We start from the raw sequence: 16,725 nt of genomic DNA, 5'->3' as shown, positions 1-16,725 counted from the left end.
CAGACATGAGAGCGGTATGGACCTTCGAATGAAACTCAAAAAAAGCAAATTAGAATGTAATTATTTTTGGGTTGTTATTGTATGTCGTTCTTATTGTGAAAAAATCCACAAAAAAGAAAAAAAAAAGGTTTTTTTTTAACTGAAGCCGAGAGACTTGGGACAAAATATTTTGCTTCTGTTTATTAAAGCTGTTTACCGTGACCCTGCTGACCCTGTGGTTGGAAACCTTTGTTTAAGTATACTGTCTGTGAGGCAAAGTAATGTGGCTCAGCGACTGACAATGGCACAGAGGAAGGAGATATCAGGCTGGAAACACACGATATTTGCCAGAGAGATTCGTCCTTCGTTGGTTTCGGCCTTTCTGTGCAGTTTTGTTGACAACATGTACTTTGTGGCAGCTCTCCTCAACCGTCTAGTGGGCTGTAGCTGTCGTGCCAACGGGTGCACAATTTTATATTTTCGGTAACTAGCTTGTATTTGTTTCGTATTCGTATTTCGTGTATGTTTCAGCAGCGACATGTCACGTGTTTACAGCCCAGGTTAGTTTCTCCTTTGTTGTCTTTTCTCATGTATTTCAGGATGTCCTCTGCTTGTGGTTTTATCAATCAGAAATGGGCCTGGAGTTACAAAAGGCCGAGAAGCCCCTGCTGCCGGGTGCTCACAGCAGTAACAATGTGTAGTCGGCTGTCAGATGAACTCTGACCTTTGGCGGAGCTTTCTTCAGCAGCACCAGCAGAGCCTGAAGCACCAGGTTGGAGAAACGAGGCCCGATGGGGACGTAGTCCAGCAGACGCTCAATGTCATCCACCACCACACAGCTGAGCTGTGACTTATAGGCGTCATCGAAGACCTGAAACAGGAAATGGACAAAGGAGAGAAAGGCGGTGAGAATAGTCCCATAAGCTGCTGTCTCATTGTTCGCTGACACACCATGGGGGTTAAAACCCTCTGCGCCGCTCACCTTTTTGATTGCCTGGCATTTGGAGATCTCCGAGTGTCCGATCATCTTTTCTGGAGAGCAGATCTTAATGAAGGGGAACTCCGATTGCTCTGCAATCTGAGCTGCCAGGGCCGTCTTTCCACTGTGGGGGGGGCCTGGCGTGTGGCGGGAGCAGAGGAGGGGTTCACTTTACTGCCTGCAGGCGTCTGTGTGTGTGTGTGTGTGTGTCTGTGTGAGTGTGTAGCTACTGGGTGAGGTGAAAGCTAATCATTTTCTCTGTTTTTGTTTTACCACTAATACTGGTTTATTTCATCGTGGGCTCTTTTCCCTCTGTGGGTCGTGCTTGTACTCGCATCAAGCTGTCGGCGGGTACTTTGTGTGTTTGATTTGGGTCGGACTCAAAGACAAACCTGGTTCCTGTAGACGTCATGTTCATTTGAAAAGCTGCAGGAGACTCGTGTCTAATATGTTGTTAAATCCTCGTAATCTCTAAAACTGGAGGTCACTAAAGCAACATGTATTGGGAATACGCCGGCTTGAAATAAACCGCAATTGCAAATGTTTTCTATTTGAAGGGTGCAAATATTTGCATTGATCTCATTGGCTAGATGGTTGTTACTATGGAAACTGAGTTAATTGGATTTCATCTTGTGTAATCTTGGACAACATCAGCAATTTTGGCAAAACTCTGAAAACAAACTAATGTTGTTACAACGACCTCTTTAATGTGAATGCCAGTGCATGGAAGTGCATGTGTCTGTGTGCTCTTGCTCTGTTCCTGTGTTTCCTACCCTCCAGCAGCACGGCCACCAGCGGCGTGCGGTCGCTGTTCTTGGTCTGCTGCACCAGCAGCATCCCGTCGTCCAGGACATGAGTGACCGGGTCGCCCCATTTGATGATGCCGTTCATGATGTAGTTGGAGTAGTCCTCCTGGTTCGTACCAAACGCCTGGACAGAAAACATGAAGAAGAGTCAGGAAGTGCGTTCTCCATCCTCACATCACAGGATTGAACCGCGTTCTGCAGTCAGGGACGTAACCGGTGAAAGGAGCCGGTACGTACGGGCTTTATGTCGTTGTTGAGGGATCCCATGAAGTCGCTTCTGGTGACCTGCAGCTTCTCGGCCTTCTCCATGTCCACCTCCACTGTAGCTGTGGCCTGGAGAGGAACGCACATGTGCAACTGCATTTAAACAGCGTCAGGATGAAAGGGACCCCCGAAAGGTTTTACATATGAAGTCACAAAGTGTACGACTCCGAGCCGTACCGTTTTAACTCATGTCCATTTATTTAGGACTTCATCTGGATCAGTTTAGGGGAGTTGGTCACGTTATAAAAACTGAACTGAGTGGGCGAAAGCTCCAGAAGGAAAGTGAGTAAGTCGTCCTTATATTGAGATCATTTTGTCTACATTCCTTTTCCCAAAGTCAAACAAAAAGCTAATTCACATGGCTTTCGTCCCTCCCACTGCTTTGCTTTTTAAAATGGGATTAATATGTTTTCAAGTATTTACCAGACTCAGTTCCCATCATGCTTTGGGTTACACAGTTGAGGGTCACACTTTTACTTTCTGCAAACCACTATTCGGCTGTGCCAGCTGTCATTACAATACCTACAAAATTACTCTGGCTTTCAACATTATTATACACGCTTTCATTCCCATTTCATTCTTGACTTCACTACGCGATGGCGTCCCAACCGAACCCTAAAGCAAGCTTTGAGCATTCGCAAAGCGCAGCGCGACCTTGATGTGCCGGTTCATGGCCGTGGACTGGGCGGCCCTGACCAGCCCCTCCAGCTCCGCGCCGCTGTAGTTCTTGGTGTCGGCCGCCAGCTCCTTGATGTCGACATCGGGCGCGAGCAGGTTGTAGCCTCGCATCTTGTTGGTGTGGATGGTCAGGATCTGGACACGCCCCTTCTCATCCGGCAGACCTGGAGGGGAGAGGAGGAGGAAGAGGAGGAGGAGGAGGAGGAGGAGAAGGAGGAGGAGATCGTGAGAACAAGATGGACACGGGATTAGAAATGAAAGTAGAGCCGAGAGAGGGATGGGGCGGGGTTGATACGAAAGAGTGGAAGGCGTGAGGAAAGGAGGATATTAATTTAAATACTATGCTTCTTAATTGCCCTGTAAAACATATTGATGCTGCAGGGATGAGGCCAGAGATGAGGTAGTTACTGGTCCCGTCGACAAAAAGTCATTCGGATACAATTACCATAATACAATTTCCATTGTATTTGAAATTATTGCAGAGAATAATCTCTGTGGCTGACATGTACAAAATACGGACGTCCATGACTCATGCAAGATAATCTCTTCTAATATATACCACTTGTATTTTTTTTTAATTGTTGAAATCCTATCAGACAAATCAAACGTACGACAGAATGAATGCAAAAAAGTGATATTGCCAGCTGTTGTCTTTGATGAACCATAATCATCACAATGTGTTCATGTTCACAGATCCCACTACAGGCTCTGGACTTGTGTCCTGAAGGGGCGCGGCGCTAACAAAACATGACACAAACAAATGACTCTCAACTGTGCCATTTCCTTTCTGAACCGTGCCCGAGGCTCCACCTATGCTACACCCACACACACACACACACACACACACACACACACACACACACACACACACACACACACAATCCCTCGACCAATCACTGCTCTGCACCTACATGGGCACGCCCACTTCGTTATCACATCGGTGTAAAATGTGCAGAGGAAAAAAGCCATAAGGTCGAGGTCATGAAGGACACGAAACCAGACTGTCAAGCTGAGTTCTTCGTATAAGAAATGGGACGAGCAGATCAAGAGAGCGAGAAAGATAACTCACTAATTTCCATCTTGACCTCGAACCTGCCGGGCCTCATCAGGGCGTCGTCTATCAGGTCAGGCCTGTTGGTCATACCTGCAGAGAGGAAAACAGCAGATAATGAGAGAAGGCCGAGGAAGTGACGCGGTCTGACCCTTACTGTACGGACCAGGAGAAACTGATCTTCTATGGTGCAAACATGTTTTATTGATGTTGTTTTACACGCATGCCTTAGCACATGAATCATTCCTCATGTTAATTTAAAATATGAAGGTATTTGTAACTGCAATATAAGTCAAATAAATAACTGTAAAAGTTTCAAAAAGTCACAAATAAAAGAGGAAACAGTAATGAGAGGAATACGGTCTGATTGGGTTCATCATTTATAGCACCATGAAATGTCATCTGTACGTGTGTGTGTGTGCGTGTGTGTGTGTGTGTGTGTGTGTGTGTGTGTGTGTGTGTGTGTGTGTGTGTGTGTGTGTGTGTGTGTGTGTGTGTGTGTGTGTGTGATGAGGTGGGGTCGATCAGATCCCTCTGATGCTACTGACCGATGACCAGGATGTTGTTAAGTTGCTCCACGCCGTCGATCTTGGACAGCAGCTGGTTGACCACGGTGTCGTGCACGCCCGTGCTGCTGGCGCCCGTGCCTCTCTGCTTGCAGATGGCGTCCAGCTCATCAAAGATGATGATGTGGAGGCCGCTGTTGGCTCCCAGCTGCAGACAAGTTGAGTTAAAAAACGATTAGTTCCATTTTTTAAACATTTCGTTTGACTTGAACACATCAAAGAAGCCCGTTGGGAGTCTCCCCTCACCCTCTTCTGCTCGTCCTCTGCGTCGGCGAACAGCTTGCGGATGTTGGCCTCAGACTCTCCCACGTACTTGTTGAGGATCTCGGGGCCGTTGACGACCTTCGGCTCGCGGGCGTTGAGCATCTTGCCGATCTGCCTGGCCATCAGAGTCTTACCACAACCAGGAGGACCAAACAGCATGATGCCCTTCACGTGCTTACACCCTGGGAGAGGGGAGGACAGGGAAGAGAGAGAAAAGTAAGATGGTGGTGAGTAAAAAGTGCAAGTAGAATCAGAAAGGAGAGATGTAAGAAATGCATAAATATTGAGAGAAAAGCGCAGACAGGAGGAGATACAGACGAATGTTAGAGAAACCAGAAGGAGAAGAAACCAGATGAATAAAATGAATTGATATGATAAAATCAAGTAATAGTAAGTTATTGCCTGTGTGTGTTTCAACCCCTGTGTGTGTGTGTGTGTGTGTGTGTGTGTGTGTGTGTGTGTGTGTGTGTGTGTGTGTGTGTGTGTGTGTGAGTGTGTGTGAAGGAGGAAAAAGCTGCTGTTATGAGTAACCCTGTTTCTTCCATTGTGTTACTGTGTACTTTACATTGTGCTATAACTAGGAATACACAGTGTACAACGTAGCAATGTGTGGTTATGCAAATTAAATGACCAAAATTAAAAATCGAAGTATATTATTTTACGATACTACGCATATGACGACATATTGGGGCCATTGTAGGGAAGAAAAGTAATGGGGATAGTATGAAGTCGTACATTTATGAGAAAGAAACATTGATATCCTCAGAGTTTAAAGTGGTAAATTTCAACAAAAAATCAACAAATGTTAAAGAGAAACACTTCTCTGGTATAAACTCATACCAGAGAAGAAAAGGGACATAATGACAAGAGTCTCGGAATAAGCCAGTAAAAGGTTTGTGGCCGTGCAGTAGATTCTCATAAATAACAAAAGTCCGGCGCGGTTAAAAAAGTGGATGAAAGGTCCACCAGAGGGACGACAGAGAGGCGTTCTCACCCATCTGCTCCACGATGTCCGGAGGGAAGACTCGGGAAGCAAAAGCTCTGCGGAAAATGTCGGAGAACTCCTTGTCCAGACCTCCGATCCCCATCTTCTCAAAGTTCCATTCTGGGTTGATGATCGTCTGTCGGGCCTCCTTGGTCTTTGCCTTACCTGAGAAAAGACACAAGGGAAGTACTTGACCAGCAACTCACAGGCCTTTTTTTTTTTTTTTTACAGACTTTGTGGAAGCTGATGCATCAGTGAGCGAATCCTGCTGCTGGTGCTGAGCTCTTACTGCCACCTTGTGGAGGAAATGGATAAGGTGCAGCGTGGGGGCTCCACGCCCGTCATGCTGCACTCTGGGTTTACCATGCACATTGAAACATATTGAAAACTTCATCTTACGATCGACAGATGATGCCAAGAAAAGCTGACAATAGTTTTGCGACACATTGTCCGCTTAGATTCCAGATCCTGAGGTCAATCCCGTTTTGGTAAAAATAAGGAACTTACCAACTAGTGTGAGGGATGAATTCTCCGCCTTCTCAAAAATCACCTGGCTGTTGCCCACCATCAGTCCGATGTCGATCTGTCAGAGAAAACACAAGACTTACAATCAGTTACCTATTCTGAATGCCTCTCTTCAGATGTTTGAGGGGTTTTTTATATGCTGTAGAATTTGATGCATGTCCGAGTTAAGAAGAAAAATGTCTCAATCTTTGCTTGTGACTGTTTTTTCCCCCTTTGGGGCCATCATATTAATGTGCATTGCTATAATGATGTGTAATGCAATAAATCACTGTCATGCTCCCATGACTCTGAGCTGATATAGACGCTCCATTTCAGTTCTCTAAGCTTTATACTTTAGAGCTTTAGGTATAAAGCTGGAGTTTCATTATTGAAGGCTGTGTTAGACCAGTTTACAGGTGACAGAGGTACAATGTACCTGGGGACATGGAGGTGGGGTGTCATCGACATTTTAAGCATCTAATACTTCATTTCCGGGATTCCAATGAATTTGTATGGATTGAATTATGGAACGGAAAAGTCGTTATTTATTTTAAAGAAAAACATAGAATTCAGGTGAGAGTAAAAAATGAAAAGATATTAAAATAATGCAGTCGGGCTTCCAGATGTTCTGTTTTGCTTTAAAATAATGAAGCTTTTTGTCTCTTTCTTTCTGTGTTTTGGCAGATTGGGGTCCAGGATTTCAGCGGCTCTTCAAAATAAAAGTCTTCTGCCATACTCTCATGTTTTCATTGGGAAAGAAAAGACTTGCTTGGAAAAGAACACGTGTCCTTTGTGTTCTTTTCAAAAAGTCATACGGATACAAACACACTTTCTGCGAGGTGGCTGCTTACCTTCTGTTTCTTTCCAGAAGCCGGTTCTCCTCTGAGGATGCTGGCATCCATGGCCTCGATATCTTTGACCATTATGCCAAACAGCTTGTCGCAGAAAGTGAACACGAGCTGAGAGACGGAGAAGAGCAAGAGGAAGATCAAACTACCTACGGAGCCACGCACAACAAAGCAAAACGCGTTTTGTGGTTTTGTGGATACAAACCTGCTGGGTGACAGAGAAGCTCTGGTTGTTGAACTGTTGGATGAACTCGGCGGCCATCTTGTCTGAGTCGTAGGCAGAGGAGTCTGTACTCTTCTTCTGCAGGAAGTCAATTTCGATTGTCATGGCGCCAATGCACTGCTGGGACTTGTCAAAGTTGTAGTTGGCCACTGAGGGGACCGGTGAATTGAACACATGGAAATACAAACGACATTTTGTATAGATTAGCACACATTATCTAAAATATTAGAGCATGAGGGTGACTGTTTGGAGTGTGAGGTCTTCTATCTTTAGCTAGCTGCAGTTGATCAAATATTTGAGTGACAGTTGTCATTTCAGCCGGCGAACTGGGACCCATTGTTTCAGAAAGGTCAGAGCACGGCGGCCCGAGGAATAAAGGAGTCACAGTTTAGGGCAGTTTGTTCTTTTGTGTCATGTGTATTTAAAAACACGACAGCTAGCTCGACTAGCTGTCTCAGCTAGCTCGACCCGGCTAGCTGTCGTTGGGCTCGACGCCCAACTCGGGCTGCGGGGACGCGGGCAGTAGCAGCAGCAACAACGGCTTATACACCTCTGGGGCTTGTTTAGGATTAAATACGACTTGTTCTTTAAGTTTAGTAGATGCGGCTTATAAAAGGGTGCGCCTTATAGCCCGCATTTAGCAGCATGCAGGTCGCTAATGTCGCTGATGCTAAGAGAGCTGTTAAGGCCTGTTTGTAGCATTTTGCAGCAATTAAATAGAAAATGTTGTACCTTCAACTTCCTGGCCGATGGAGAGGCCGGCCCATTTCCTCTACAAGAGAAAAAGATGACAAACAGCAGGCTAATTAACAGAGTGTGTGTGTGAGTTGCTTGTGTGTGCATGTGTGTGTGTGTGTGCGTGTGTGTGTACCTGTGGCAGGCTGAAGGCGATGCTTCCAGGTGCCACAGTGTGGTGGGTCTTCACTGTGAACACAAACTTGTGGGCGGGAGTTGTCTTCACCGTCACATGTCTGCAGAGAAAAGAAGCAGACGGACGCTGCTCATCACACGAGTCCGAATACTTTTTTGGTCCTTGTACAGCAACTGTCACATGCAATGTAACACTGCCAATCTTAAAACCAATTAGTGGACCTTTTCATTGTCTCATATGTTCTTCTCCGCTCCATTTTTATGCTTTAAACTCATCTTCGCTTTAGCTCCCCTGTTTCCATGTACCTTCCTAAGACATGCTAATGCCGTACCTCCACATAGTAGCTGTGTAGAGGTGAAAGCAGATTATTCGTGGGCCATGACATGGTTTACATCAGGGCAAACCATTGCTCCTCAGACAACCAGGAGGAGACTTCTGGCTGCCTGACTAAAGTGAGTCCACTATATAGTCTCCTGTTTGCTCTGGTTTGGGCTGCCCAGCTCTTCAGAGGAGTATTTACCTCTTCAGCTGCTAAATGATCCACTGTGTTCACTGTAGCCCCCGTTGTGTTGTGCACATGCCCAACAATCAAGACAAATGTCTTAAATAAAGAGGGAATGACAAACACTGGAATAACAATAGGAGTTTGTCAGTGAGGACGACTCCTTTCATAAGTTCAGCTTTAATTGATGTTTTTAAACTTGAGCTGCTGATCTTTTGACAGCGCTCGAGGTCACATCTCTGGAGAAAAACACCAACATAGCAGTGTGTGTGTGTGTGTGTGTGTGTGTGTGTGTGTGTGTGTGGAGATCATGCACCACTATTTAATTGGCTAATTTGACATTTTTGACAAGTTGCGATTGGGTAATTTGCGACAGTTGCTAGGATACTGCTGCTTTCCTCCCATAAAAGGCATCATCGCATACATGTTTCATCCAGACGGCTTGTTAGGAGTCAGAGTTTCATTAAAACCATCGGAACGCGTCGCACGACATCACTGCGCTCGGTATTTAATACCTTCATTTTAAATTACCCTATATATATATATATATATATATATATATATATATATATATATATATATATATATATATACACACACACATTCATTACCAGTTGCTTGGTGGCAGTGAATGATAAAGACAAGGCAGCAGTTGCCATGGCAGTACAAATGTAGGACAAAGCCAGATAACACATTTATTTTAAGATCTGTCGTGAGGCTTCCACTTGAAGTATAATGTTTGCCTTCATTCGTTTGGATAATTAATACTTTACAGCTAATTCTTAAAATGATAACAGGCCGAGAAACCGATGGGAGCAAATGTATATTAACCGGTGGTGTCTGGCAGCGCCGTCGTCTGTATGTTTTGTGGGTTTTTTTCCTGATATTTTACGTAACATTGAGTGTGTGTCGTCCCTTCTGAAAGCCCTCTGCTGCTCCTCTGCAGCTCAGCTCCATCACTTTTCACTTTTTATGAGCGACCTTTCTTGCTTCAACACGCAAAGAGAGGAAGTGCAGCAGGAACACGATGACACCCGGAGTGTTTGACATGCAAAGCAAAGCGGAAACGCTTTTATTTTGACGGTTGCATAAAATGGCCTGACACAGGGACAAAATAATGGAAGAAAAAAAAGGGGGGCGGAGCCTAAAGTGTTTGTACCTTGATTTAGATGTGCTGAATAAGTGATGTTGATAACCCCAAATGTTTAGTGAGGTAACTCTTTGAATTTCAGTACAAGGTGACCACACGTGTGCTGGGTTAGTTAAGGCTGAACGTGCAGAAGTCAGGAGTTGAAATTATTGCACATAACTACAAACAATGCATTCATTCAACAAGTTGGTCAGACATGGAAAACTAAACTATGGTGTTCTGCTTTTGGGATACAGAGGAAAGGATGCGTTCATGTGCTTCAGCGTCACTGATCAGGGATCTGATGCTCGATATCTGTCCATTAGCTTCAAGGACCTGTTGTTGCACTTGACTTTTGCGATTTACACACATTTTTGTATCATCGGGTTGAAAATATGATGTGCTTTTACGTTTAATCACCGCACCTCTAGATATCATTAATACAATATCAAGCAAAACAGTCGCGATGATCTCGAGCCGCGTCAGATGGATGACTCTGACCTTCTGGGTGGAAGAGAAGGCGCTGAGGTGGACGGGCGAGTAAAAGCTCGGGGCGACGCCCCGCTGTGCGATAGCGGGCGATAATGATATTACTCACTGTCCTGACTGCAGGTCCTTCTCGCTCACCACGGCACAGTTAGTCAGCGACAGCTCATCTGTCGGGCATCGCGCCGCTTGCATGGTCTGCGAAGAGGAAGAGGAGGAGGAGGAGGAGGAAGAGCAAAACATGTTAAAAGATATTGACGGAGAGCTGTTGGAAGGAGTTTTATTTCGTTTCAACTGGTATCTGAACATTTGAGAGCAACCCCTGAGCTGAGTTGTGTATTATATATCATGTATTCTGCCTGGTGTGATCATTCTGTGTTGTTCCTCACACTCAACAGCATTATTCACTCTCTGCATTAACAATTTACTCCAAAGTTGGTGTTTTGTGCTCTCGTGTTTATAAGGTTCTGGAGCGGTCTGAAACTAAATAACTTGAATTTCCAAGTTTAATATGTAAAAATGTGTGTTACGTTAATAACAACAAGGTTGATCCCACAACAATCCTGCATGACAGTGTGTATTAATAATATTAATAACCTCTGGAGTAACTCTGTTCCAGGTGTTCAAGGGTCAGAAAAAGTATTTTAAGTAGTATTTCAAGTTCTATACTGACGTATCATTTTCAATCACTTGTACTTCACATGAGTATCTATATTCTACTCTACATTATACTTCTACTTCACTGCATTTCAGAGGGAACTATTGTACTCTTTACCCCACTAGATTAATGTGGCAGCTATAGTAAATATAGTAAATATAGTAAATATACTAACAGAAGTTACTTCAGTCGATCAAAAACAAACATAAACCTGCGTAATCATATTTTGGCAGCGAACACGTTGTGAACGCACCGCGGACACGTGCAGCTTTCAGGTTGATGAGATGAATGTGCTCGCTGCTTATCTACAGCATGAGGCTCATGAGTCGTTCCTCTGGTCATTCTGCAGAGGGAGTCCTGTGACTCGTGATGCTTTAAGGATATTTAGCTCATCATCCTTCTGCACATCTACTTCAGGAGGATGGGCTGAGGTATCAGGGGATCCAGATCATACAATGCAGCCCATTGATTCATCCATACATCGGCCTCTTGCCCTGGCGTCCTACTTCCTTATCGTCCGGGAGTCTGAAGTCCTTCAACAGGCTCGTGAGACACGTTGAATCCGAGGACGCGCGCCATGTCCTCATGTCGACGTGAATGGAAAAGCCTTGGCAGCACAACCGTCTCTGCAGCTCAGGAGGAAACGGTACTACGGGAAACATCTGCCGCGAGGTTCGGCAGCGAGAGGCGTTCCCGTGCACGTCGCCTTCAAGTGGTAACCGTGGCAACTGCGTTAAGCCGGCGGACAGCGCCTCGGGCCATAAATCGGGCTTTACTGCGGGTTCACCACAGGGATGAGCAGCACAGTCGTTACGAGGCGACGAAAGGCTACTCCGCCACAAATTGTTTTAAGGCCTGCGTTTGAGCGACGCAGCCGAGCGGCTCTCCTCCGCCTCTCTCCTCCGCCTCTCTCCTCCGCCTCTCGCCTGCGTATCGCTTCAGCTGGATCCATTAAAAGCTGGAGCGATTCGGCAGTTCGACCACGCGCGATGGCGAGGCCTCCTCCCGGCGAGGGCAACACAACAAGCGGTTTCTTTCGCAAATGAAGATGAAATAGCGCGCAGCTGCGATGCAAATTAAAAATAGCACCAAAAAAAGCTTTCAGCTGCTGGATCGCGAGGCCTCCGCATGAGGAGTGAAGCCGCAGAGAGACAACACTCACAGTTTCACGGGAGGAATCCCAGATCCAGATTACAGGCAACATCTGGCGAGCAACCAATTATTGGCTCAATCCCTTCCTCGTAGAGTTCCACCTAATCCATTTATCGTCTCGGAGGAAGCTTTGCCAGAAGTACAAATAGACAAATAATGAGCGTACGACACAGGTAACAAAGAGCTGAATCCACTTTACAGCCTCCTGGTGTATCAAATGAAACATCGATAAGAAGCAGCTCCTCGTCTCTCCATCGTTACTTGTCGGCCATCTGTTGATGACAGAGTCATGGTCACCATGAACCCGTCACATGTAACGCAACCCAGTCACCTGAAGACATGTTGGCGTTGTACGTTCCTGCTAACCACGAGGTACGTCAAATGCTGTTTCTGGACTGCATATGTATATTAGTGTACAACATACTTGTGTACACCAACTGTGTGTGTAGAGATAGTGAAATGAGACGACAGTAGCTATGGAGGAGCTGAGAGACCAGACTGTCCGGGAGGAATCGAGGCCACATCGCCGGCATCGCCGTCGTCTGGCCAGACAAGAGGTGAAACAGAGCAAGAGCAGCGTGTCGACAGCCTTAAGGGGCTCCTTCACTCATCAGACACTTCATTTCTTTATGGATTGTTCTTTAATCAGAAGCCTCCCTCTGACAAAATTGGTTTTTAATGAGTTTTAAGATGTGAATTCAGTTTCCACCAGAATATGAAAACGACTGAAACATCATAATTGATAGAAAGTAAAGCCGAGGCACGAGCCGTAAACACAACATTAACAAATCATCGTCATAAATTGGTTGTGGTTCAGGTGCTGGTTGTCTTAATCATCTGTCAAACTACATCTGGCACATTTACATTGCTGCTGTTTTCATCAGTCACATCAAATATTTTATTTAGTATGATCGTTGAAATGAATTAGCAATGATCTGAAATATCATCATACACCATCAACTCACTCTCTGTGAGAAAGGAGGAGCCATAAATTGGGGAATGAAAAACAATTCCCCTCTGAAAACCCAAAATAGACGTGATAAATAATTCAAAACATTTTGGTGTAATGGAGAAGTGAAATATTAATTTCAGCGGGGAAGTAATGTGGCACAAAATATGGAGGACAGAGAAGGCAGTTAGAGCAAAATTATAATGAAATACTTGGAATATAAATACACGACATACACATACTACATATACACAACATTCCCATGGTTTTCTGTACACTGTGTCACAACTGGGCTTCCGTAGAAAGCATCTGTAACCTAGAAAACATATCAAGTATCATAACACGGCTCATTTAAAACGCAGGGCAATTCATTTCTAACAGTGTTTATATTTTTGGGAGCGGACATCAGATCTACTGAAACACACTGAGAGTGAAATCATGTGTGTTCAGTTATCACGGTTATGAGAGAATGTTGACACAAATTGTGTCGATCTAAGAGTTTTAAAAATGCAATAAGCAGAGGAGTTAATATCAGGGTTATGACGCGTGTTGCATCCAACATGTTCCCACTCCACACTCGTCACATGCTAACGCTTGCTCAGGAGCGTTTGGCGTCATTTGTTGAGGTTTAGATGGACTTCAACACGTGGTTGTTGTCATGTTGTGTAGGTGACACAAGTTTAGTATGTGAGGCCACTTAAGTATGTTACGCTGCTACTTGGTATGATTCAGGAAAAAGCATAGTTTGGGTTAAGCTAACTATGGTTGTGCGTAACTTAAGTTACTTCTGTAATACGAGCTAACTACGTTACCTAGGTTGTACATAATGTGAGTTAAGTGTCTTACGTACAAGCTACCAGACTTAAGTTTCCTCATTTAAACGTAGAGCTCACACAGGACACGAACAGCGGTCTCCTGGGTGAAAGTCCAACCCGTCCATCCTCGTTGTAAGGTCACCTGACTTCCCTCTTTGCTCCCGCCATAACGGCCACTAGATGGTAACGGACGCTGGAGGGATTCGTGGAGCGTCATAGTTTTACGGTATTTGACGAGTTGTGAGAGAGAACTTTTGTTTTTTGTTGTCCGTTGTGAAAACGTGTCATCGCTGGAATCCATTGCAACTGTTGCGACGTCCTAGATGCAACTTCTGGCTTTTGTTTTTGCGAAGAAGCACAGTTTTACAGGCAACCAAGCAAACAGGAAGTAAGGTAAGGGCTGAAATAACTTTCTTCCCATGGCATTATGACCAAGTATCTTCAGTATGCACGCCTTCTTTTCATATTTAAGATCTTAGATGCTAGCAAAACACGGCTAATGCGCTATAATCCCAATCTACCTTCCTTCATGGGTGTTCAGTATTCAGATTACCGGCCGCCGTGATCAAAATGGAAGTGGATCCAATCCATTTAATGCTGGGCTTTGGAGACAAAGCGTCCCGCGAGAGACGACCAGAGAGAGAGAGAGAGAGAGAGCGAGAGAGACGGGGGAGTTGATAAATGGATGCTAATGAGTTAGCATTTCCATTCAGTCAGCACATGACACCAGCTTGACATTGCAGCCCACTGGATTGCAATGTAGCCCTTCCAGCGGCGTTGCAATGTGCATCGATGCCGATGGATTTCAGCCTGCGGCGGGGTGAGGGGGAGGATGGGGAGGGGCGGGGGAGAGGAAGGGGGAGCAGTAACATCCGCAAAACCCCGGAAATGTATTCCACATGACGACGATAATTTAACTGGTGTGTATCCATACATACCTTGAAAAATATTACGACCTTGCGGGCACCGGCGTGGGCAAGCAGAGAGGGAGGACAGAAGACAGTATTGAGACGGAGGGGGAGTCAGAGCAGCAAGCCGGGCGGAGGCGCGAGGGGAGGACAGGTGAGTTTCATTCAGGGGGATGGGTTCTCTCATGCAAGCCCCACTCACCGTAATGACATCACCTGGTGTCAAGCGCATGCAGACCAGAGTTGGGGTTGGTTTGGATTTAAAACCAGAAAACACTTTTTTTTTGTTGTTTCTGTCACTTTTTTGCCCAATGCCAAATTTACAAAAAATTCAACCCCACGTCTTGTAGCGGTCCGATGATGCGAGTGCCATGCCAAACATACGCTGTTATGTTGATCATGAGGTCGCATCTCCTCCCCACAGGAGAGACAGAGAGACAGCCGTCTTACTGTGGGAAGAGGCGTGGATGATGGAGACCTGGCGGGTGAACTGTTGATGGATGAGAGGTGAAAGTGTGACCATATGCGAGGGATGGGAACCTTTTCATGGTGATTTGCCTCCATATTTCATTCAATCAAAAAGAATCCGTCAATCAGGGATGATTTGAAAATCCATAATTGGTGATTGACTTCCAGCACGGCGTGAGAGCGGCAGTGCTTTACACCTCGTCCTGTTGTTGCTTTGTGTACCGCTCAACTGTTAGGGTGCTTAGGACGGGGTCGGTTAGCATTAGCCGGCATGCTCAAACAGACAAGAAATCACATGTAGTGGAACAGTGTCAGAAGCAAATACAACTTAAAACGTTTTTAACAAGTATATATGTTAACGTCAGTGTTCTGCATGAATTCCCTGTTTGACTTCCTGCTCCGCTTTCCAAGTGGAGGTTTGTCACCTTTTGCCTCAAGGACGCTCGGAGCGAGAATCAGATGAGATGATGATACCATCGTCTGTGCGGTGAACCAATTGATTAGCTTAGCTTAGCATAAAGACAGGCAGCTTAGGGCAGTTTCCAAGAGTTGCCTAGAAACTTGGTTCAGCCAAGCACAAGAAGTTGTCTATGCTATCATATTTGTTCCTGTACACAAACAATAAATGACATGTTCATTTGAAGGTGCAGGTAGGTGGACTTTGTTGCCTTTGGACTCGGGGGAGCCCGTTCCCCCGGTTTACAGCCTTTATGCTAAGCTATGTAACAACAGTCACGAGAGTGGTACCAATCTTCTCATCTGTCTCGCGAATTTCCCTTAAAATAAAAAACAAAGAGCCAGAAGAGCGTTTAGCAGCAGGACATTTTACAAGCGATCACGACCTGGAAGTGAAGATTTTCAATAATTTGCTAATCTCTCGACATTAAGATTGTCCTTCCTTGGTTCCATCCCTCTGCTTGTCTCTTTGTTTCCAACATATTTACAATAGACTCTCATCTTTTGAGAAAGTGTGCTCTGACTGCAACTCGGCAGTAGAGATAATAAAAAGGCTTCGTTTGATCTACTCGGAGTAAATACAACTTCAGTCTCCGTCCGGGATGAGATCATCTGTTTCAGTTGCTGCTGACTCTGTGTTTCTTTTATTTATTTCAAAGCTGCTCGTCAGTCTCTCCATATTTACTGTGTTGCTTTATCATTAAAACATAATCTCGACAAAAAAACATAATCTCGACAAATAATCCGTCGCAGGACTTTCTGTGCCGTGGTTTTAAAGTCGGCCGCTAATCACTTAATGCGTTCATTACAGGACACGTCAGCAGCAAAACATAATTTAAAAACCCTGCATTAAATTCATCGCTCACATTTTATGGCGAGAGAAAAGAAAAGAGAAGGACTTTTTTCTCATTACGAATCATTCTGCCTCTTTCCCCTCCCCCCCATGGGACCAATCTGTGTCATGATCTCCTATTTTTTCAATACATTAATCCAAAAGTGTTTTGCTGGTGCAGTCTGGGTAAATCTGCAGAAGCAGGGAGTGTCCGGGAAAAGAAGCAGTAACTCCCCTCGCTCGCTCGCTCGCTCTAAATATCTAAAGCAGGCCATTAAATTATTCATCCTGCTGGGCCTCGGGGGAGGGGGAGGCGGGTGGATCCAGTCGGATGCTGCACCGGCAATCGATG

At 45.2% G+C, this 16,725-nt stretch overlaps 1 protein-coding gene across 3 annotated transcripts in view; it reads right to left on the bottom strand.

Moving 5' to 3' along the window:
• Positions 1-16,725, bottom strand: part of LOC137786612 (vesicle-fusing ATPase) — a 30,013-nt gene that overhangs the window by 5,231 nt on the left and 8,057 nt on the right. For 2 of the 3 annotated variants that reach the window (XM_068578606.1, XM_068578607.1), the window contains exons 2-17: positions 14,648-14,665; positions 10,248-10,333; positions 8,019-8,118; positions 7,880-7,919; positions 7,130-7,296; positions 6,928-7,035; positions 6,080-6,155; positions 5,582-5,737; positions 4,570-4,769; positions 4,306-4,471; positions 3,776-3,850; positions 2,683-2,870; positions 2,002-2,097; positions 1,732-1,888; positions 962-1,095; positions 704-850 (exon numbers count right to left, since the gene is read on the bottom strand). In XM_068578606.1, coding sequence (XP_068434707.1) covers positions 704-850; positions 962-1,095; positions 1,732-1,888; positions 2,002-2,097; positions 2,683-2,870; positions 3,776-3,850; positions 4,306-4,471; positions 4,570-4,769; positions 5,582-5,737; positions 6,080-6,155; positions 6,928-7,035; positions 7,130-7,296; positions 7,880-7,919; positions 8,019-8,118; positions 10,248-10,333; positions 14,648-14,665 — 1,914 coding nt within the window. The remainder of the gene's footprint in view (positions 1-703; positions 851-961; positions 1,096-1,731; positions 1,889-2,001; positions 2,098-2,682; positions 2,871-3,775; positions 3,851-4,305; positions 4,472-4,569; positions 4,770-5,581; positions 5,738-6,079; positions 6,156-6,927; positions 7,036-7,129; positions 7,297-7,879; positions 7,920-8,018; positions 8,119-10,247; positions 10,334-14,647; positions 14,666-16,725) is intronic. The other variant, XM_068578608.1, reaches the window with a different exon arrangement.

This window comes from Clinocottus analis, unplaced genomic scaffold (assembly GCF_023055335.1).
Source record: "Clinocottus analis isolate CAN_PGR_092001 unplaced genomic scaffold, fCliAna1.0.p SCAF_16, whole genome shotgun sequence".
Lineage (NCBI taxonomy): Eukaryota > Metazoa > Chordata > Actinopteri > Perciformes > Cottidae > Clinocottus > Clinocottus analis.
The sequence above is the reverse complement of the archived record's forward strand: the minus strand, read 5'-3'. Positions and strand labels throughout refer to the sequence as shown.